Source organism: Mauremys mutica, chromosome 10 (assembly GCF_020497125.1).
Source record: "Mauremys mutica isolate MM-2020 ecotype Southern chromosome 10, ASM2049712v1, whole genome shotgun sequence".
NCBI lineage: Eukaryota > Metazoa > Chordata > Testudines > Geoemydidae > Mauremys > Mauremys mutica.
The window spans coordinates 8,693-30,819 of NC_059081.1; the positions used below are offsets into that span (position 1 = coordinate 8,693).

Below are 22,127 nucleotides of genomic sequence, written 5' to 3' on the forward strand. Positions count from 1 at the left end.
GCCCCCCTGCCACTCACTGCCAAATGCAGTGAGCGGTGGTATTTCATGTCCACCAGAGGCTTTGAGCATCTGTATTCCCACCCGCCGCTGGACTCACTGGTGGTGTATGCAGCTAACCAGTGGGAGAGACAGGGTTTCCAAGGTCCTTCCCCAAAGAATAGGGATGCTAAATGCCTAGATCTTGTGGGTAGAAAGCTCTACTCGACTAGTGGTTTGCAGCTCCATATTGCTAACCAACAGGCCATTGTGAGCAGGTACTTTTGTAACACCTGTGCAGCAATGGTGAAGTTCACGGAGCTTGTCCCTTCAGATTCCCAATTGGAGTTCACCACCTTGGTGGAAGAAGGGAAATTAGTCTCCTGGGCCTCCTTGCAGGCAGCTTTAGATGCTGCAGATGCTGCCACTAGAGTGATGACAACGGGGGTGGCTATGTGGGGGGGGGCACTGACTGCAAGTCTCAGGGTTACCCTATGAGGTCCAACGAACCATTCAGGACCTTCCGTTTGAGGGTGAGACTGTTTTCAGAGAAGACAGACAAACGGCTCCACAGCCTAAAAGATTCCCGAGCGACCCTCAGATCCTTGGGCTTGCATACCCCTGCCACACAGTGGAGACACTTCCGCCTGCAACCTCCTCAAAGGTTCCAGCAGCAGAACCGCCAGGACAATTCTCGGAGGAGGAACCGGAGTGGCAGGAGGAGGCAACATCCCTCTGCTAATCAAGGCTCTGGCCGGCCCTAAAGCGGCCTTTTGAGGGTGTGATCGAGAATGGCGTTCCAGACCAGAGACTGGATCTATCCCGTCTTACCTTTTTTCCTCCCAATTATCCCCTTTCCACCGTGCATGGTCCCATATCACATCGGTCCACTGAGTGCTCTGCATGGTAGAGAGGGGATACTCCATCCAGTTCTGTGCCCTCTCGCCCTCCCAGCCCCCTTCCCCATCCCTCTTCAGGGACTCTTCTCATGAGCAACTTCTCATTCAGGAGGTGCAGTTGTTCCTAGCACTAGGGGCAGTGGAGGAGGTTCCACTGGAACACAGGGGTAAGGGTTTCTATTCCCGCTATTTCCTAATACCAAAGGCCAGGCCTATGCTGGACCTGCGGGACCTCAATAAGTTTGTGAGGAAACTCAGGTTCCACAAGGTCTCCCTGGCCTCCATCTTCCCTTCACTGGATCCAGCAGACTAGTATGCCACCCTCGACTTGAAGGGTGCATATTTTCACATAACAATTGCGTACTACCCCAGAAAGTTTCTGGTCAATGGTTCCCATTACCAATTTACTGTCCTCCCGTTCGGCCTGTCAGCAGCACCTTGAGTATTCACCAAGTGCATCACAGTCGTCACCGCCTTTCTGTGGAGACATCAGGTGCAGGTGTTTCTGTACCTCAACGGCTGGCTGGTCAAAGGCCACTCCAGGGCTCAGGTGGAAGCGCCGGTGGCATTTATCAGAGCCACCTTCAAGAATCTGGGCCTGTTACTGAATGAAGCCAAATCGACTCTGTCCCCAGTCCAGAGATAGAGTTCATAGGGTCGGTACTGGACTCAACACAAGCCAGAGCATTGCTCCCACAGGTGAGATTTCAGGCCCTCAACACCATGATCCAGGGACTCATGCAGTTCCCCACCATCACCGCGAGAAATTGCCTGAAGCTTCTCGGGCACATGGCAGCCTGTACATACGTGGTACGACATGCCAAACTCAGGCTTCATCCGCTTCAGTCATGGCTTGTGTCAGTGCACAGACCTGCCAGGGTCAGCTTGGACAGGATCGTGACCCTGCCTCGCCCTATCCTCGACTCCCTCCCGTGGCGGACGGACATTCAGCAGGTGTGCTCAGGAGTTCCCTTCGCTGCCCCACAGCCATCCCTAGTGCTGGTGATGGACGCATCAGATTTCGGTTGGGGAGCTCATCTGGGGGACCACAGGACTCAGAGCCTCTGGTTGCAGACAGATCTCCGTCTTCATATCAATGTCAGGGAGGTCAGAATGGTGCACCTAGCGTGTCAGTCATTCCGCCCTTATCTAACAGGTCGATGTGTATCGGTCACTACGGACAATATGACTGGGATGATCTATATCAACAAATGGGAGTGCACGCTCCTCTCCCCTGTGCCAGGAAGCCCTCAGGCTATGGGACTTCTGTATAGAACACTCAATCTATAGGCGTCGTACCTTCCTGGGGTCCAGAACGAGCTGGCGGACCACCTCAGCAGGTCGTTCCACAGCCACGAGTGGTCCCTTCGCCTGGACGTCGCATGTTCACTCTTCCAGAGGTGGGGCTGTCCCCTGATCAACCTCTTCACCACGTGACGCAACAGGAAGTGTCAGCAGTTCTGCTCCTTCCAGAATCATCATCTGGTTTCCACAGCGGACGCGTTCCTCTTCCATTGTGGGGGACCTCTTCTATACACCTTGCTGCCTATACCGCTTGTCCACAAGGTCCTGCTCAAGATCTGCAGAGACTGGGCGTGGGTCATTCTCATAGCACCAGCCTGGCCCCGTCAGCATTGGTACACGTCTCTCCTAAACATGTCCGTGGGAGCCCTGATTACCTTGCCACTCTTCCCAGGCCTTCTCAGTCGGGATCACAGGTGTCTCCAACACCTGAACCTGGAGTCGCTCCATCTCACAGCATGGAGGCTCCATGGCTGAATCTATTCAAGCTTTCCTATTCAGAACAAGTCAGACAGGTCTTTCTCGGCGTAGGAAACCCTCCACTCCACATACCTGGCCAAGTGGAAGAGATTTTCAATCTGGTCAGCACAGTGCAACTTGCCTTTGGCACTAGCCTCAGTGCCCCACATTTTGGATTATCTTCTCCACTTGAAGCAGGAGGGTCTCTCCTTGTCTTCTATAAGAGTGCACCTGGCTGCCATCTCGGCTTTCCATCTGGGGGTACAGGGCCGTTCAATTTTTGCTAGCCCTTTGGTCAGCTGCTTCCAGAAGGGCCTTGACAGGTTGTACCTGCACGTCTGCCAACTGGTTCCTGCTTGGGACCTCAACTTGGTCCTCTCTAGCTCATGGGGCATCCCTTTGAGCCTTTAGCAACATACTCCCTGCCTTGTCTTACATGGTCGCGTTCCTGGTGGCGATAACTTCAGCCCGGAGGGTGTCTGAGCTCAGGGCCCTAATGTCAGAGCTGCCCTACACCGTATTTTATAAGGACAAGGTTCAGCTCAAGCCCAATCCGGCCTTCCTCCCAAATGTTGTGTCACAGTTCTACATCAACCAGGACAGTTTCCTCCCAGTTTTCTGCATACACAAATTTGCAGAGGTACAATAGGGTTGAGGTCTGTTATTTCTCACCTTTATATATTTATGTATTTATTTAAAAACATCTTTACTGTTAACAAGCATATTATCTCTGGAGACACGAATCCACAGTTTGAGACCTGCAAAACCTAAGCATCTCTAATGGTATCTTATAGACTGAAGAGTGACATCGCCGCTCCTCTCCCTGCACATTCCTCAAAACCTCACTTTTTTGACAAAAAGTCGGGATGGCCAGGACAGGGCTGAAAAAAGGGACTGGCCCAGCCAAAACGGGTTGTGTGGTCAACCTAGGCACACAGTGGTACAGAAGACTCTCTCCCAAATATCCATCCATGCATATCTAGCCACCCATTCATGCTTGTCCATCCTAATCTAATTTAAGGTGTTTCTCATGCACCCATGATCCTAGTCGCTGGTTACTTATACAGCTATATTGCAGACTATGTAAAGATTGGTAAAAAGTCACACAGCAGGCCAGGGTAAGAAATCAGCCTTCTATCTATATATATATATATATATATAGAAACAATAAGAAGAAAAGAGAGTGAAACCCCCAAAGAGGACAGGACTAGCAGCGAGTGTCAGCAGCATTGGGACTCTGAGTGGAGCTGTCTCCACCTGAGGGTTATGCTCCATCTCAGCTCAAACTGTCCAATTGGGGCTGCTGGGAAAGCTGGGTCCAAGTTTAGGTTGGGCAGCCAAACATGGTCATGGTTTCAGAGAACTCAAGGAATTCCTGGCAGAGGTTCTGGAAATCCGGCTTCCAGCATTCGTCCTCGTTGGGCCACTTCTCGATCCAGGTATCCTTGCCAATGATGTAGGATAGCCTGGGATGGACAGGCAGAAGGGTGAGCAATGAAGCACAAAATGTGTTCAATTTGTTTGCTCAGTTCCTCAAGGGCAGCCGGGATTGCCTAAGGGCATGGCCAGCGGGTATGGCAGGCCAGGGGAGGCTGAGTGTCCTCAAACAGCCAGGCGTGGCCCCACTCATGCTCCTCCACAAGCCCTATCCTGCTTCCCCCTGGCCACAGCCCACATAGGGCTAGGGCTAGGGCTAGCATGGGCTGGCCTGCGGCTCGGGACTTGAGGCAGTTGGGTGCCCCTGGTGATGGGGCCCCCCAGCTCTGGTGTTCCCTGGCGCTCCAGGGCTGGTGGCGCTTGAGGTGCTGGGGACAGAGCACACAGCGCTCCGGGGCTGGGGGCACTTGGGCTGCGGCATCTGGTGCTCCGGGGCTGAGGGCACTGGGGCTGCAGCACCCAACGCTTCAGGGCTGGGGGGGGGCTCAGGTTGGCCAGCTGGAGCGGCCCAGAACTGGGGCCGGGGGGCTGGCAGCCACGGTGGCGGGCTCGCGGCTCCGATGGGAAAGGGAGACAGGCAGGGCTGGGGTCTAGCCTCCCAAAACAGGCGGCTCACACTCCACCCATGCCTAAGGGCCACATCTGACTTGCAGAGAAACAGTGGGTTTCCTCCCCTCTCATAGGTCCAGCCCATGGAGTATGGAGGGACTACAGATCCCAGCATGCAATGCTCCAGATACAGCATGAGGATGGAACTTTTAGCCTCTGTGAGCTGCATCTTTGTTGGTAAAGGTCATTTTTAGGTGCTGTTTTTACCCTAATTAATTATAGTTCCACCCAGTTGAAACCGAAGTGATTTAGGAACAACTGTGGCTGGATGCAGGGACCATGAAATTGCACTGACAATGTGATTTGTGCTGGTGAAATAGTTGGGTAGCCCCTGTGAGGAATGGTGGTCCAGGGTTAGACTAAGAGGCGAACCTGGATTCAATTCCCAGCAACTCCAGAAACTTCCTTTTGGTACTTTGAAGATGTCACCTAAGGCCAGTCAGTGGGAGTTAGGAGCCTCAACACCATTGAGGACTTGGACCGTAGGCTGTCTGTTCCTCAGTTTCCCCATCTGTTAAATGAGGGTAATAACGCTGCCCTGCCTCCCGTAGTGAGAATAAAAACATTCGATATTGTGAGGCTCTCAGAAAGTACAGTAATGGGGGCCTGATAGGTACCTAAAATAGGGTAATTAGTTAAGGGCGTGTCTGCTTGAAAGTGACTAACGCAGGGTAACCACAGGAGGCTACTTACTCAGCTTTCCTGGGCCACAAGTCGTAGTCTTTGTTACGCTCCAGCCTCAGAGACTCCCTGCATTTTATGTGGCTGATGAATGGGCGGGTTTTTCCTTGTGGATCTTCATCAGTCCCTAGGGCGGGGGTGAAAAAAGATGTCACATATAAGAGCAGAGTGAGGAGGAGATAATACGGGGTGGAGAGGGATGAAGATGAAAGGAACAGAGAAGAGGAGACTCCTAGGTGTTCTCTTGAGGTTTCAGTACAAATTCAGCCCCAGTGTGACTGCAACGATAACCAATCACTGAAGCTCCAGCAGTCATTAGAGACAGGAAGGACCATCTTGTGGTTGTGGCACCAGGCTGGGCCTGAAGAGGTCAGGCCTCAGCTCCTGTTTCTGCCACAGACTCCTGGTGTGACCTTGCACAAGTCACTCGATCTCCCTGGGACTCAATTCCCCACCTGTGAAATGGGGCTAATAAATCCACCCAGTGTTGATTTAGATTGTAACCTCGTCAAGGCAGGGGTTGTATCTGGATATGTCCAGTGCTTAGCACAAGGGGTCCGTAATCTCAGGTAATAAAAATAATTAGGTTTCAGAGTAGCAGCCGTGTTAGTCTGTATCCGCAAAAAAAACAGGAGTACTTGTGGCACCTTAAAGACTAACAAATTTATTTTAGCATGAGCTTTCGTGAGCTAAAGCTCACTTCTTCGGATGCATAGAATGGAACACACAGACAGGAGATATTTATACATACAGAGAACATGAAAAGGTGGAAGTATGCATACCAACAGGCAGAGTCTAATCAATTGAGATGAGCTATCGTTAGCAGGAGGAAAAAAAACTTTTTGACATATCAGCTCCCAGTGAGTGAAGCTGCTTTGAGCTCAGTTAGATCCCTGCTTCCTTTGCCTTTATATTGATTTATAAAAGTCAGCATAGAGAAAGAGAGACTCCACCTCCCCTATAGCTGCTTGGGCCAATGGCCTCCACGTCTGGGCTTCCTGGTGCTGCGGGGCTTGAGGCGCTGGGGCCGCAGCACACGATGCTCCTGGGCAGGGGGCACTGGGGCTGCAGCACCTGGTGCTCCGGGGCTGGGGATGCTGGGGCTGCGGCACCCAAGGCTTCAGCGCTGGGGGCACTCAGGTTGGCCGGCCAGAGTGGCCCGGGGCTGGGGCAGGAGGGCTGGCAGCTATGGTGGCAGGCTGGGGGCTCCAGCAGGAGGGAGGGATAGCCCAGTGGTTTGAGCATTGGCCTGCTAAACCCCAGGTTAGGAGCTCAATCCTTGAGGGAGCCATTTAGGGATCTGGAGCTAAAATCTGTTTTGGGATTGGTCCTGCTTTAAGCAGTGGATTGGACTAAATGACCTCCTGAGGTCCCTTCCAACCCTGATACTCTATGATTCTATGAGGGGCAGAGGACGGGCAGGGCTGGGGTCTAGCCTTCCCAAACAGGCGGCTCACACTCCACCTGTGCCTAAGGGCCACATCTGACTTGCAGAGAAACAGTGGGTTGCCTCCCCTCTCATAGGTCCAGAGAGACTACAGATCCCAGCATGCAATGCTCCAGATACAGCATGAGGATGGAACTTTCAGCCTCTGTGAGCTGCATCTTTGTTGCTGATGCTCATTTTTAGGTGCAGTTTATACCCTAATTAATTATATTTCCACCCAATTTAAACCTAAGTGATATAACTGTGGCTGGATGCAGGGACCACGAAATTGCACTGTCAATGTGATTTGCGCTGGTGAAATAGTTGGGTAGCCCCTGTGAGGAATGGTGGTCCAGGGTTAGACTACGAGGCAAACCTGGATTCAATTCCCAGCAACTCCAGAAACTTCCTTTTGGTACTTTGGAGAGATCACTTAAGTCCAGTCAGTGAGAGTTAGGTGCCTCAATACCTTTGAGGACCTGGACCTTAGGCTGTCTGTGCCTCAGTTTACCCATCCGTTAAATGAGGGTAATAACGCTGCCCTGCCTCCCGTAGTGAGAATAAATACATTCGATATTGTGAGGCTCTGAGAAAGTACAGTAATGGGGGCCTGATAGGTACCTAAAATAGATAGGGTAATTAGTTAAGGGCGTGTCTGCTTGAAAGTGACTAACGCAGGGTAACCACAGGAGGCTACTTACTCAGCTTTCCTGGGCCACAAGTCGTAGTCTTTGTTACGCTCCAGCCTCAGAGACTCCCTGCATTTTATGTGGCTGATGAATTGGCGGGTTTTTCCTTGTGGATTTTCATCAGTTCCTGGGAAGGAGGGAGAGGGTGAAAAAAGATGCCACACATAAGAGCAGAGTGAGGAGGAGATAATACGGGGTGGAGACGGATGAAAACAAAAGGAACAGAGAAGAGGCGACTCCTAGGTGTTCTCTTGAGGTTTCAGTACAAATTCAGATCCAGTATGACTGCTATGATAACCAATCACTGAAGCTCCAGCAGTCATTAGAAACAGGAAGGACCGTCTTGTGGTTGTGGCAATGGGCTGGGCCTGAAGAGGTCAGGCCTCAGCTCCTGTTTCTGCCACAGACTCCTGGTGTGACCTTGCACAAGTCACTCGATCTCCCTGGGACTCAATTCCCCACCTGTGAAATGGGGCTAATAAATCCACCCAGTGTTGATTTAGATTGTAACCTCATCAAGGCAGGGGTTGTATCTGGATATGTCCAGTGCTTAGCACAAGGGGCCCCTAATCGCAGGTAATAAAAATAATTAGAACAGTCATATCAGCTCCCAGTAAGTGAAGCCGCTTTGAGCTCAGTTAGATCCCTGCTTCCTTTGCCTTTATATTGATTTATAAAAGTCAGCATTGAGGAAGAGAGACTCCACCACCCCTATAGAAGCTTGGGCCAAAGGGCCACCAAGTCTGGGATTTTGACTCCCCGGTGGCCAATGCCAATTGCTTCAGAGGAAGATTGAAAAAGCCCATAATGAGACTGGCCAATTGTGCCAGACTGACCACAGGGAGAGGTTCCCCCTGTTATTTTGTCTGCCTCTTCGTGGCATGGCTGCCTAGGTGGGTTGAGCAAATTCTTTCTTGTTCCCTTGTGGCGATAGGTTAATGCCCTGGAGCATGAGACTAGATTAGCCTTCGGGCTTTAGCACTTCCTCTGGCTAAGAGAAATAGCTCTTATGCCAGCCTTTATCCCAAAGGCCATTCAAAGAAATTGCACCCTGATTGTAGAAGGGGAGCTCTTACCTGTTTTAATGATTTCCAAAATTTCCATGGTGTAGTAGTCAGACCCGTCCACTTCTTCACTTCTAACAAGCCTGGTTTTATACACTTTTAAAAAAAGGAAGAAATACAAAACACCAGTTGACGGTCTGCAGTATTTTTCAGTAGTGAATTCACTGTGTAACTGACTCCCCAAACAGGCTGTGAGAAAGATGGTGCATGGTGAGGGCAATAGCTGGACACTGGGGTTCATTTCCCTGCTCCACCACAGACTTTCAGCATGACTTTGGGCAACTCACTTAGTTGCTCCATGCTTCAGTTTTCCCTTTTGTACCATGGGGATAATAGCACTGCCTGGCCTCACAGGAAGTTGTGAGGCTACACACATTAAAGATTGTGAAGTGCTCAGATACTAGGGAAATTGGGAGCAGATAAATACTTAGGGCTAGACTGAATCTTAAACAGTCATCTGATCGTGTTCATTTCTGGGAGTTTAAGGCCCCAAAATCTCATCAGGTTTCTGCCCCAGCAGATCCACATCCCTGAATCAGGCTCAAAGGCAAACTTTACAATCCAAATCGAATTCCAAACCCTGTCTCTGTGCTCTCCTCATGGAAAGAGACTCAGCAGATCCAAATCACAGATTTACCATAATCCACTCCAGGTTTGCAGGCTTCCTCCATTCGCTTGTTCAGGGTGATGGGACCCTCTATCTTCTGCTGCATGAAGCAGCTTTCTATGGGGAAGGAAGATGAGTAGAGAATCACCAAGGGAGACCATAGTTTCAGCTCTGTTATTAGTGACCCATAAGTGCCCACCTATTTGAATCCTGGGTGAGCCGCGCAAACCCACACAGTGACAGGCCCACCTCCTCCGACAAGGGAGTGGCCATGAAGCCAACCACCCTTCACATTATGGGGCGTAGGTGCCGACGCCGTGGGTGCTCTGGGGCTCAAGCACCCATGGAAAAAAAATAGGGAGTTCTCAGCATCCACCAGCCACAGCTGTTTGGCGGCTGGCAGGAGGCATTCGGCGGAGAGCAGGTGGCTAGGGCCTCGGGGGAGCGGGCAGAGCGGGCACAGGAAGTGGCAGAGCGAGGGTGGGGTCTTGGGGGAAGGGACGGAGTGGGAGTGGAGCACCCACCAGGAAAAATAAAGGTCAGTGCCTGGGTTATGGGGCACGGTAAAAGAAGAAACAAGGGATGGAGGGGTAGGTTCCAGGATCCAAATGAGGCGATCCTGAGCAGACAGACTCAGACAGCTCTGCAAAGGAATCAGTAGATGTTGCCCAGAGGAACTCTGCCTGGATGTATGAAATAACCAAGGACCATAAATAGGCCTGGCAATCCCAGCTAACTTCCCTCTCTGCACTGATGGATCTCTGCCTGGGTCAGCGCCAGGAGGAGTCTGGTCACAGGACTTAGTGGAGCTGCAGATGGGGAAACAAAGGTGATGGGAAGGACAGATCCGGAGACTGAGAGCCTCTCTGTATGCCTGGCAGACAGCAGGGCTACAGCAAGTTCCCCACTGAACAATGGCCCCACCAATGGGTCTCCACCCTCTTCTAGAGGATCCCTTCCTAAGAGTCAGCGGGGAGTGGAGCCTCCATGGCTCATTCAATACTTGGCCTCTGTGCTGAAACTGACAGCAGGAGGGCTGAGGGGTGCCAGCTTTAGGGATCCTGGAATGAGAGAACCCAGATATTTTAAAGAAGTGCCTTACTTCATGTCACCACCCACCACCCCTAGGCTGGATTCCAACCAGAACTGGGGGCAGCATCCCTGTCAGAATGGCTGGAAACCCAGCAACTCCTGCACCCCAGACTGCCCTGCTTCAATGTGTGCAGCCCCACTCCATGGATCAGCTGGCTTGGCCCAGCCCCCAAGGCCCTGATGGGCAGAGAGGAGGAACTGACGTCTCCAATACCCGCTCCCTCCCAGTCACCTGGCTGGCTAGAGAAATTCCGCATCTACGTCCTGCTACCAGCTCTCCTGCGATTGGCAGGTGCGGTTGCCACTGGAGAAGGGAGGGAGGGACCATGGGTGAGGGTAGGTGGTCCGGGAGGGTGGAAACCCTCTGTGAATGCAGGGGAGGAGGGATAGGAGAGGGAGTGAAGGAAGATATTGAGACTCTGCGGGGGGTGAGGGGCTTCAGGCTGAAAAGGTGGGTCCCAGGAGCTCCTACCTCCTCCAAGGCCCGTTCCAGCCCCTCTGGGTTCTGCTCCCTGGCCCAATCCCAGGCCCTGCAGTCCCTTCTGGATCTTCTCTTGCCTCCCCTCCCCAGGCGTGCATGAGTTCATGTGGGGGTGCATCCCCCACATATTCCCACTGAGGGTGCCCTCACCCCGACCCTGGTCCCACCATTCCTGTATGTGGTGATGCTGTAGCAGGGACACAGCCGGCCAAGAGTCAGAGCTCCAGGCTGGGGGACAGACCCAGGGACCATCCTGCCTGTGGCTGCCGTGAGCCTGTATCGCATGTGAGACTCACCCAGAGCCCACAGGGAAGGAGGGCCCTGATCGGTGACGGAGGGGGCTGATGCTGGGGGGCCCTTGGACTTCATTTTTGCTGGTAAAGCTGACAGGGGAGCCCCCATGTAAGATGTAAGCAGAGACAGGACTCTCCTTACCTTCCGCACAGCGGCAGACGTCCCCATGACAGATCTTATTGAAGAGCCCGCTCTGGTTAGACGGGTGGTAGAACTTGGTGCATCGGTCATCTAGAGAAAGATCAGAGACACAGATCATTCCCCCTCCTGCAGAACAACGGCCACAGTTTACAGCATCTAGGAGACAACCCTGAAGCCCTTACTCAAGCAGAAGTCCCACTGGGTGACCCTGGGGAAGGGAGCAGCAGCCTGTGGGAACGACTTTCTTAGCTATAGGAAACCATCAGCTTGAAATGACGGGCTGGTGCTTGTTGGAGACACCCTCTTAATCACACTAGCAGCAAATTCATCTCTGGAGGTAAAACGTGGGGAGAAGGCAAGTAGGATAATTATTGCCTGTAGTCAGAGGTTCCCCTTATTATTTGGTCTGCCTTTGCTTGGGTGTGTTAAGGCGATGAGTGTGACCATATGTCATAACTATAAAGGGAAGGGTAACAGCCCTCCTGTGTACAATACTATAAAATCCCTCCTGGCCAGAGACACCAAAATCCTTTTACCTGTAAAGGGTTAAGAAGCTCAGGTAACTTGGCTGACACCTGACCCAAAAGGACCAATAAGGGGACAAGATACTTTCAAATCTTGGTGGCGGGAAGGCTTTTGTTTGTGTGCTCTTTGTTTTGGGGTTGTTCGCTCTTGGGACTAAGAGAGACCAGACATCAATCCATGCTCTCCAAATCTTTCTGAACCAGTCTCTCATATTTCAAACTTGTAAGTAACAGCCAGGCAAGGCGTGTTAGTTTTATCTTTGTTTTCTCAACTTGTAAATGTTCCTTTTTGCTAAGAGGATTTACCTCTGTTTGCTGTAACTCTGAACCTAAGGCTAGAGGGGGTTCCTCTGGGCTCTATGAATCTGATTACCCTGTAAAGTTATTTTCCATCCTGATTTTACAGAGATGATTTTTAGCTTTCTTTCTTTAATTAAAAAGCCTTCTTTTTAAGAACCTGATTGATTTTTCCTTGTTTTAAGATCCAAGGGGATTGGATCTGGACTCACCAGGAATTGGTGGGGGAAAGGACGGGGGATGGTTAAATTCTCCTTGTGTTAAGATCCAAGGGGTTGGATCAGTGTTCACCAGAAACTTGGTGAAGAAGTCTCTCAAGACTCTCCAGGGAAGGGAGTTAATATTTGGGAGTGGTGGCAGATCTAAGCTGGTAATTCAGTTTAGGGGTTCACATGCAGGTCCTCATATCTGTACTCTAAAGTCTGGAGTGGGGAAGGAACCTTGTTATGCATATATTTCCAGCATAGGGTAATATTAGAACAGGAGAACCTGGGAAGTAGGCAGTAAGTCAGACTAGATGATCAGGATGGTCCTGTCTCACCTTAAAGTCTGAGTCTAAAACCCCTGTATTCTAATCCAGTAGTTCTCAACCAGGGGGGACACATACCCTAGCGGTACCCCAGGGGGTATGTTAACTTATCTAGATATTTGCCTAGTTTTACAACAGGATCTAGAGCCCTGCAACAGGACTGGGATCCCACAGGGCCCGTTGCCATAATAGCGGGAGTGGGATAAAAATTCAACAAACAATGCAGGAGCGGGTGGGAGTGGGAGTAGATATTGTGAGGCGGGTTGGGAGCAAGATTGAAAAAATAGTCCTCATTAACCACAAACAACATGAACACCTCGGCCAGCAGCCACCGCTCTCTGGCCGCTCAGCTCTGAAGATAGAGCTCCCACCAGCAGCAGCGCACAAGTAAGGGTGTCAATATCATAGCATACCACCCTAACTTCTGCGCTGCTGCTGGCAGCGGCACTGCCTTGAGAGCTGAGAACCTGGCCAGCAGCTGCCACTCTCCAGCATCAAATGACAAGGTTCACAAGTGAAAACAAGCTCATGTCTCACACTGAAATGTAAGTACAATATTTATCTTCCAATTGATTTATTTTATAATTATATGGTAAAAAATGAGAAAGTCAGCAATTTGTCAGTACTAGTGTGGCTGGGACACGTTTGTATTTTTATGTCTGCTTTTGTAAGCAAGTCGTTTTTAAGCCAGGTGAAACTTGGGGTACGCATGACAGATCAGACTCCTGAAAGGGGCACAGTAATCTGGAGAAGTCGAGAAGGGAGCGTGAGCTAGTGTAGAGCAGGACATGGGGATTCAGGACGCCTAGGTTCTATTTCCAATGGTGGGAGGGGACTGCGTGTGCGGAAGCTGTACTTAGAGCTCTGAACTAGCAATCTGCTCCCAGCTGTGCTACTAGCTGTCTAGGCCTTACCTGAGGGCAAGTCTCTTAACATCTCAGTGCATCCCCTCTGTTACACCGGGATAATAATACCTAAGTACTGCAACAAAAGACTGCAAGAGGTAATGATACCAATGTGACCCAGAGCAGAATTTGAAGCCAGGTGCCTTGAATGGTGAGGAGAGCTGCGATCTGTTACCTATGGTGTAATAGTCGTAGACTGTGACGGATGCCGGCTGAATGAGACCAACTTCGAAAAACTGTCAAGTATCAGAGGGGTAGCCGTGTTAGTCTGGTTCTGTAAAAGCAGCAAAGAAAACTGTGGCACCTTATAGACTAACAGATGTTTTGTAGCATGAGCTTTCGTGGGTGAATACCCACTTCTTCACCCACGAAAGCTCATGCTACAAAACGTCTGTTAGTCTATAAGGTGCCACAGGATTCTTTGCTGCTTTTACAGAACCAGACTAACACGGCTACCCCTCTGATACTTGACACCATGCAAGGCACTGCATTTAGCCGTATGGAGTGGAAATCCATTTTAAGAAGTGGGTATTCACCCACGAAAGCTCATGCTACAAAACGTCTGTTAGTCTATAAGGTGCCACAGGATTCTTTGCTGCTTTTTCGAAAAACTGGTGAGCTTTAAACTGCAGGCATTCATCCTCTGTGTGAGAAACCTGGGTGGGGGTGGGGAAATAACAGGATTGCTTAGGCTGAAGGCTGGCTGAATGGAAGAGACAGAATGAAAAAGAATAAGAGAAGGGGAGATGTTGGGGAAAGAAGAAGGGAAAGAGAAAGTGAGGGAGGTGGAGGAAAGAAGAACTAGAGAAGTGAAAGGAAAGAAGAAATGAATGACACAGAGAAGCAAATTCAGCCTTAATATCAGATGCTGCATTTCCCATTAAGGTCAATGGACCTACATCCACATACACCAGCTGAGGATCTGGCCCATTCCGTTGTTCCTAGTGGAAAGCCTGAATCTGAGCCACTGAGTCAAATTCGGCCATGGGTTAAAGTTTGTCAACTTGCTGATGTCTGTGGGGATGCCAGGGTGTATCTGAGAGTGCAGTTTGGCTCAGCAGGAGCCCATGAAATTAACACAGGATCAGAGAAGCCCCTTGTCAAATCTTTACCTTGTCCAGGTAGATTATGAGGTTGCCTCTGTCAGATGGCGCTTTGTCGATTTCAAACTTGGAAATGTATCTGTCGACCCCTTGGGAAAGCTAAATGTGAATAAGAAAAAGCAAGAGGCATTGTGGGTAAGGCAGTATCTCTGTGAAAGTCCTGCAGCTGGGCGAAAAACACCCAACAATTCACTACGTGACTCAGCGGTGTCGTGCCTGTGATCACATCTTCCATGATAGGATCTGCATGGACAATACTAGCCTACTATTTATTCAACAGTTAAGGTTGCCAGGTGTCTGGTTTTCGAGCAGAACACCTGGTCAAAAAGGGACCCTGGCAGCTCCGGTCAGCAGCACAATGGGGCTAAGGCAGGCTCCTTGCCTGTCCTGGCTCTGCTGAGCTCCTGGAAGCAACCGGCATGTTCAACTCCTAGGAACAAGAGCAGTCACAGGGGCTCCACACACTGACCACGCCCCGAGCACCAGCTCTGCAGCTTCCATTGGCGAGGAACTGCAGCTTCCATTGGCGAGGAACTGCAGCCAATGGGAGCTGCAGGGGTGGTGCCTGAGGGTGCGGGCAGCAAGCAGAGCCCCCTGGCCACTCCACCTAGGAACCAGGAGAACATACCACCGCTTCCAGGAGCCGCCTGAGGTAAATGCTGCCTGGCTGGAGCCCGCACCATGAACCCCCTCCTGCGCCCCAAACCCCTCATCCCCGGCCCCACCCTAGAGCCCGCATCCCCAGCCAGAGCCCTAACCCACTCCCTGCACCCCAACCCCATACCGCAGCCCGGAACCTCCTCCTGTGCCTTGAACGCTTCATTTGTGGGCCCCACTCTAGAGCCCGCACTCCTAGCCAGAGCCCTCGTCCCCTCTCGCACCACAACCACCTGCCCCAGCCCAGTGAAAGTGAGTGAGGGTTAGAGAGAGTGAGCGACGGGGGGAAGGGAGATGGAGTGAGTGGGGGGCCAGATGTTGGAGAAGGGGCGAGGCACTGGCGGGGTCTCAGGGAAGAGGCGGGGCAAGGGTGTTCAGTTTTGTGTGATTAGAAAGTTGGCAACCTTATCCACAGCTAATGGAGCTGGTACTCTCGCTGAAACAGTTCTGCTTTTTATGATAAAGGTCCCAGGTTCAGTGACCACAGTGTACGTATGCACAGTGCTTACGTGTGTAATGAAAGAGGTGCTGGGGCTCAAGCAATTTTTTTTTTTTTTACTTTCATAACTGAAGCTGCAAGTCCAGAGATACCGGGGCTACAAACTGCCAGGCCCAGAGGTGCCAGGGCTATGAACTGCCAGGCCCAGAGGTGCCAGGGCTATGAACTGCCAGGCCCAGAGGTACCAGGGCTCAGCCCTGGCACAAATGAAGCACTGCGTATGCAGCCAGAGATTACCTGTACCTGCAGACAGTGTGGGGACAGCGTGAGGGCAGCAGTGTCAGTAGATGTTACTGAGCATGCTCAGTACAAGCTGAGCAGCAACTCTGGGCACACTATAGTTGGCATTCTGGCTGATTTTATGCAGCTGCAGGAGGATAATACCAAACATCCCTGGCTTTGTTTGCCGAATAATCCACCCTCATTTTATACCAGGGCAGCAATTCACTGCAATGACTCCTTCGGGGCCTGGCTTCTTTGTGCAGCCTCTTTTTCTGTATCCACAGTTCTCCAGGCCCAAATACCTCTGCACCATGTAGGTCAGAGGATCTAAAGGGAATCCATTTTTTTTTTTTAAATTCTGGTTCCACTGTACACTGGCCCCCAAAAACTGCCCAACGGAGATGACATTCCGTCCCGGATCCTGGAGAGAACTGGTTGTGGTTTCCTAAAGCTGTTACCAATCCTTAGAACCTTCTGGTCCCCCTCCAGGTTTAACACTGGAGCCTGACTGTTCACCTTACTGCATTGGATTTTCTCATCTGAAAGCCCCAGTCGAGCCACTGCATTGTTTATTACGTTCCCTGTTCTCAGATTACGACAACGTACTCTCTTAAGATCCTTCACATCTGGTGAGAAGCCAGTGAGCATGGAGATATCGATGATGGACATTGTGGCATCAACCACACCGAGGAACCTAACAAGGAGAAGAGAAAATATGCTTTTGATCAGAATTCATCACTTGAACATTGATTTTGTGATCGCTCCACCAGCTCCTGTTGCTTTATCATATTTTTTTTGGCCATTCCATAGAAAAATTCATAGCTCAGGATTCTCCATGTACCCCCTGCATCTGACCATCTACCCACTGCATCTGTCCATCTATTTATCATCTATCATTAAAGGGCACTGTTCTTACCTGATGCAGATTTTAATATAGACTGAACGCATCGCTCCTTCCGGCTTCTTAACTAGAAACATTGCAGAAGAGAAAAGAAATTAATATCTCAGTGTAAATTTCATGCCAGATAAACCCATTTTTGTTTCTTTAGGTGCTAACATGGCTTAGTAATCAAACAGGTCCTACTGTAGGTTTGAGAAATCCCTCAATAAATCTCCCCTCCCCTCCAGCAATCCATAAATAACTTTTCCTGTCCCTGGCACACAAACTAAAAAGCCTCTCCCAGCTGGTTGGCACAAACGAAATATAATCTAGAGCTAGCAGAAAGAGGAGACTGAAACAGAGAGAGCCCATGTGTGTGAACTTGGACAGCTGAGAAAGTTAAGAACAATTTATGGTTGGCTCCTGTTTCTGTAAAAGCGGCGGGTCAAAATCCTGGATCCCTCTAGCCTAAGCTGGTCTAATGTTTGGTCATATCTCCTTCTACTGGCCAGTCCTAGCAACTATAACAATCAGCTACTCCCAGCTAAGGAAAATTGCTCTTTTAGCCCAAGCAGCAGAGGCTTGTGTTTTGGGTGCTGAAGATTCTGACCTCTGTCTCATGCTGATTTCACACCCATGATGTCTGGAAATGTGTGCACTGGAAGTTTGGGCCTGTAACCAGACTTCCTGGCATGGGCTCATCTCTACTTTAGAGGGAGACAATACCCAGAGTAGCTGGCCTGTGTTCCCATCCACATCTGATGCTCCAACTCTGCTGCTAACAAGTGCCAGGATGAGAGAAGACAGCATCTGCTCCCTCACCAGGAATGACCCTGCATTGGTTGCAACTTAGAACATATAGTAGCTGGAAATATTATTTAGTGCCTGCCCTATGGGTATAATTTTGTAGGACTTGGGAACTGGGAGAGTTTGAAGAAGCTTCAGAAAAATACTTTCCAAAGTTAAGAATGTGATTGCAGAGATGGTGGTTGGTTTACACATCGGTGTAAATCCGCTGCTGTCCATGGAGTTAAACTGGTGTAACTCCATGAGCTGAGGATTTGTCCAGAGCTGAGGATTTGTCCAGAGCTGAGGATTGACAGCAAGCTTCAGAAGAGAAATGACAGGCAGTTACTTACCGCCCTGGGCTTCTTCGACCGATACCCTCAGGTCAAACTTCTTACACTGAGATTCATCCTCCCGTAGCTTTGAATTATAAATCGTTATTACAGTTAAGGTCCCTTGTCCAGTTCCTTCTGCCTTCACAGTGAAGTCTTCATTCCATTTGGTCTGTAAAGTTGATCCAAGGTTAATTTTCTTTTGTACTTCATTATTATTATTATTTAAAGACAGGGCTAATGAAGAAAATGAAGCTGGTGAGATTGACACTCACTCACCTGGAGGGGCTGGGGGGACTCTGCAGAGACAATAGCATGAAGGAGAAAAAAGGTTACTTCCCAGGCAGTAACTCTTTGATCTCCAGATAGCAACCCATCCCCTCCTACTTCTGGATTCAGCTCAAAACCACACACTCCAGGTCACTAACCCTGGAACAATTTACCTCGGGATGTGTGAGGCAAACCCCACCCAGCCCAGGGCTGCTCACCCAGCTGCGGTGACTCACCCCTCCAACGGAGCCTGCAGTGACTATCCCTGGTCAGGGCTCAGGCCAGATTACCCCCAGGCACAAGTATTTCACTTTCCCCATCACAGCTGAGAGTTACTCTACACAACAGCACTAGTCGGCCAGGGACCTTCCTCTGGCCTTGCAGTGTTACAGACTCCCCAAGCTTCTGGCCTGCCCTTGATCCAGTTCCTGTTCCTGCTCCAGCCATGCCTGAGCCTTGTTCCAGCCCACTTCAGCCTCCTCTGTGCCCTGCTCTGACCTTGCTCCAGCCCTGTTACAGACTCACTCCAGCCTGCATCCGTCTCCTGGCCCCCTAGGCCTCTCGGACTGATTCCAATCTGGCTTTGACCATTGGCCTGCATCCGAACTCTGACTTCAACCTTGATTTGGCTTGTCTGTGGATTCTGACCCACAGCCTGTCCCCAGATCCTGATTTCAGCATTGCCCTTGGCCCAGTCCCGACACTACAGCCAGCTCCAACCACCAGGCCTGACTGCCTAGAACCTAGGGCCTGACAGGACATGGTGGATTCTCCATCACTTCAAGTCTTTACGTCAGGACTGGATATCTACCTAAGAGATCTCACAGCTCAGCTAGAAGTTATGGGCTTGATGCAGAAATTAGTAGGCCTGAGGTTCTCTGGCCTGTGTCATGCCAAAGGTCAGACAAAATGATCATAATGGTTCCTTTTGGTCTTAAAAATCTGAGTCAAAAGTGTGGATTCATTTGGATCTGGTGCCAGGAATATGAATTCCCCTCCTCCTCCCAAAAAGGTTTGGATAGGAGGTTCTAGTCAAATCCCCTTTCTCTATAATCAGTGATCTGTACTAATCACACAGAGAAGCACAATACCTCTGCTGTTCTGGCCACCAGAGCATTCTGGTTTAAGATTTTGTAGTTTATTGGACTAGCACGGCGTGGCAGGAGAATAGAAACATCCAAATTCACGTCTTTATGCTGCGGAATGTCTATCTGGTACTGCGCAAGAGCCTGGAACACCATGATGGTCGCCTAGAACACCAGGAGGAAGATAAGAGGGTTACACCTTATTGTCCTATTGCGCTGAACATCTGACAACTTCTAAAGAGACTCTTTAATGAAGAGGAACCAAAAATACAATGAAAGAAAAGACCAGGGTTCCACTGGGTGTCACGCAGGCAAAGGGTTATATAATAATATTACTTGGCTCCTCCATAGTGTGTTTCATCAGTAGATCTCCAAGCACTTTACAAAGCAGTACAATATCTTTATTCCCATGTTGCAGATGGGAAAACGGAGGCACAGGGCAGGGAAGTAACTTTCCCAGGGTCACCCAGGAAGCCAGTGGCCAAGCCAGGAATAGAACCCATGGTCAATAAATAAATTGTGCATGGTCAGTTAGCTTCCCATCGCCCCTAACTATTAATGGTCCAATTGTCAGCTGGACACAGCACAACAAGATAGTGGCTCCTTCTATGTATATGTAATCCACACACCTCCTGGTGGCACCGAGACCACTTAATGAGAGAGATTAATGAGTGTGCTACAGCCTTAGCTAAGGGCCATGTGGCTTTTAGCTCCTGCAGGAGAGGCTCATGCATTTAGCTCCAGAGGTCCCAGATTCGGTCCCGCAGCAAGGAGCGGTTCAACAACAGGCTGAGCAAGTACAGAATGACTGTTGAGTATGCTTTAGGCCGTTTAAAGGCCTGCTGGCACTGCCTATATGTGAAGCTGGACCTGGCCGATGACAATATTCCTATGCTTATAGTTGCGTGCTCTACGCTCCATAATATTTGTGAAGGGAAGGGTGAAAGCTTCACTCAAGGCTGGACTGCTGAGGCTCAGTGCCTGGAGGCAGAATTTGAACAGCCAGAGTCCAGAGCTATTAGCGGGGCACAGCGCAGGGCCATAAGGATATGGGATGCCTTGAGGCAGCAATTTGAAGCTGAAAGCCACTAATATTTGTTGCTATGCTCAGGACTATGCTATGACTGTGACTGGAGCAGATGATGCACTATGAACGTTTAAAATAATTGTCTGTTGCTTTGCAGGGCTCTATTTGCTTTCAATTAGTAGAATAAAGATTGCTTTCAAACCAACATAATTCTTTTATTAAAAAATAACCGGAGGAGAGAGACAAAAAAAAACACATCAGCACTGAGGAGGATGGGTGAAGAGAAGTGTGACAGGTTCGGTTACAGAGATCCCCTTAGGACTGTCACCTGATGTGCTGAAATTACCTCTGAGCCCATTTTCCCTGTCAGCTTGGGATTTCAGAACCCTGTCTTGCTGAGCAAGACACGCAAGCCTACTGCAACACAGACACAGGTCTGAAACACGTCCCCAAAGCTGCAGGCTTTAACTGAAAACCACTCAGCAGGTTACATATCTCCAGCACCCAGACACCCAGCTCCCAATGGGATCCAAATCCCAAATAAATCTGTTTTACTCTGTATAAAGCTTATACAGGGAAAACTCATAAATTGTCTGCCCTCTGTAACACTGATAGAGAGATATGCACAGCTGTTTGCTCCCCCAGGTATTAATCACTTACTCTGGGTTCAATAATAAACAAAAGTTCAATAAGAATAAAAAGTAGGATTTAAGTGGTTCCAAGTAATAACAGACAGAACAAAGTAAGTCACCAAGTAAAATAAAGCAAAAACACGCAAGTCTAAGCCTAATACATTAAGAAACTGAATACAGGTAAATCTCACCCTCATTGATGTTCCAATGAGCTTCTTTCACAGACTAGACTCCTTCTTAGTCTGGGCCCAATCCTTTCCCCAGTACAGGCCTTGTTAGTTCCAGCTCAGGTGGTAAGTAGGGGATTTCTTATGACTGCAGCCCCCTTTGTTCTGTTCCACCCCCTTTTATAGCTTTGGCATAAGGCGGGAATCTTTTGTCTCTCTCTGGGTTCCCACCCTTCCTTCTAAATAGAAAAGCACCAGTTTAAGGTGGATTCCAGTACCAGGTGACGTGATCACATGTCATTGTAAGACCTCATTCTCCATTCTTTCAGGGTTGGCCTGAACATACCTAGTGAGGTTTGCAAGTAAACAGAGCCATTTACAACCAACTGTCCTGGTTAATGGGATCCATCAAGATTCCAAGCCATTATTAGTGGGTCACACTTTGCATAGTTACAATAGGACTTCAGAGTAATACTTCATATTTCTAGCTTTAGATACAAGAATGATACATACATACATAGAAATAGTATTAACACACTCAGTAGATTATAAGCTTTGTAATGATACCTTACAAGAGACCTTTTGCATAAAGCATATTCCAGTTACATTATATTCACACTCATAAGCATATTTCCATAAACATAAGGAGTGCAACATCACAGGAAGGTCCCAGGAGGAGGTGGGGTCCCGGGATTGTTAAAGATTTGTGTATGTCCAGGGATCATATCCAACCTTCTCCTTAGGAGTACAGTGCAATGGGTACTGTACTTCAGAAGGGCTAAACCGCAGAGGGATGGGTGTTGAGTGCTGTGGGTAGTGGGAGTCCATAGTGCTGGACTCGGAGGAGGGAGGAGTGGAATGCTGCGGGTAGAGACTGGAGCCAGGAGGTTGATAAGAATGTGTTGGCAGTGTCTGGGGGGGCGCACGGGAAACAGTTTTGCGACAACGGCTGCAGGGGAGGGAGGGCACAGAGCTGCTCAGTTTGAAGAGCTAGTAGCGCCTGGAGCCTGTCCGCTTGCCACTCTATAACTTTTAAGAGCTGCTCTGTGGCTTCA

At 49.8% G+C, this 22,127-nt stretch overlaps 1 protein-coding gene across 1 annotated transcript; it reads right to left on the reverse strand.

The window, feature by feature from the left end:
• Window positions 1-3,785: 3,785 nt before the first annotated feature.
• Window positions 3,786-19,513, reverse strand: LOC123378695 (A.superbus venom factor 1-like). Its single transcript, XM_045032793.1, has 13 exons — window positions 19,253-19,513; window positions 17,913-18,063; window positions 16,810-16,861; window positions 16,500-16,587; window positions 14,525-14,614; window positions 14,024-14,068; window positions 13,588-13,648; window positions 11,158-11,247; window positions 9,180-9,266; window positions 8,555-8,638; window positions 7,491-7,605; window positions 5,376-5,624; window positions 3,786-4,102 (listed from the first exon to the last, which is right to left on the reverse strand). The coding sequence occupies exons 1-13, from the start codon at window positions 19,400-19,402 to the stop codon at window positions 3,961-3,963; spliced, it is 1,404 nt and encodes a 467-aa protein (XP_044888728.1). The 5' UTR covers window positions 19,403-19,513; the 3' UTR covers window positions 3,786-3,960.
• Between the last annotated feature and the right edge of the window lie 2,614 nt (window positions 19,514-22,127).

Excerpts from the sequence above, each read along its gene's own strand:
- LOC123378695 (XM_045032793.1), bottom strand. The coding sequence starts at position 19,402 with ATGGTGTTCCAGGCTCTTGCGCAGTACCAGATAGACATTCCGCAGCAT. Across the intron at positions 14,069-14,524 it reads TCATAATCTACCTGGACAAG|GTTTCTCACACAGAGGATGA; the intron begins GTAAAGATTTGA and ends ACCCCCACCCAG. Across the intron at positions 8,639-9,179 it reads CAAACCTGGAGTGGATTATG|TGTATAAAACCAGGCTTGTT; the intron begins GTAAATCTGTGA and ends TTTTTTTAAAAG.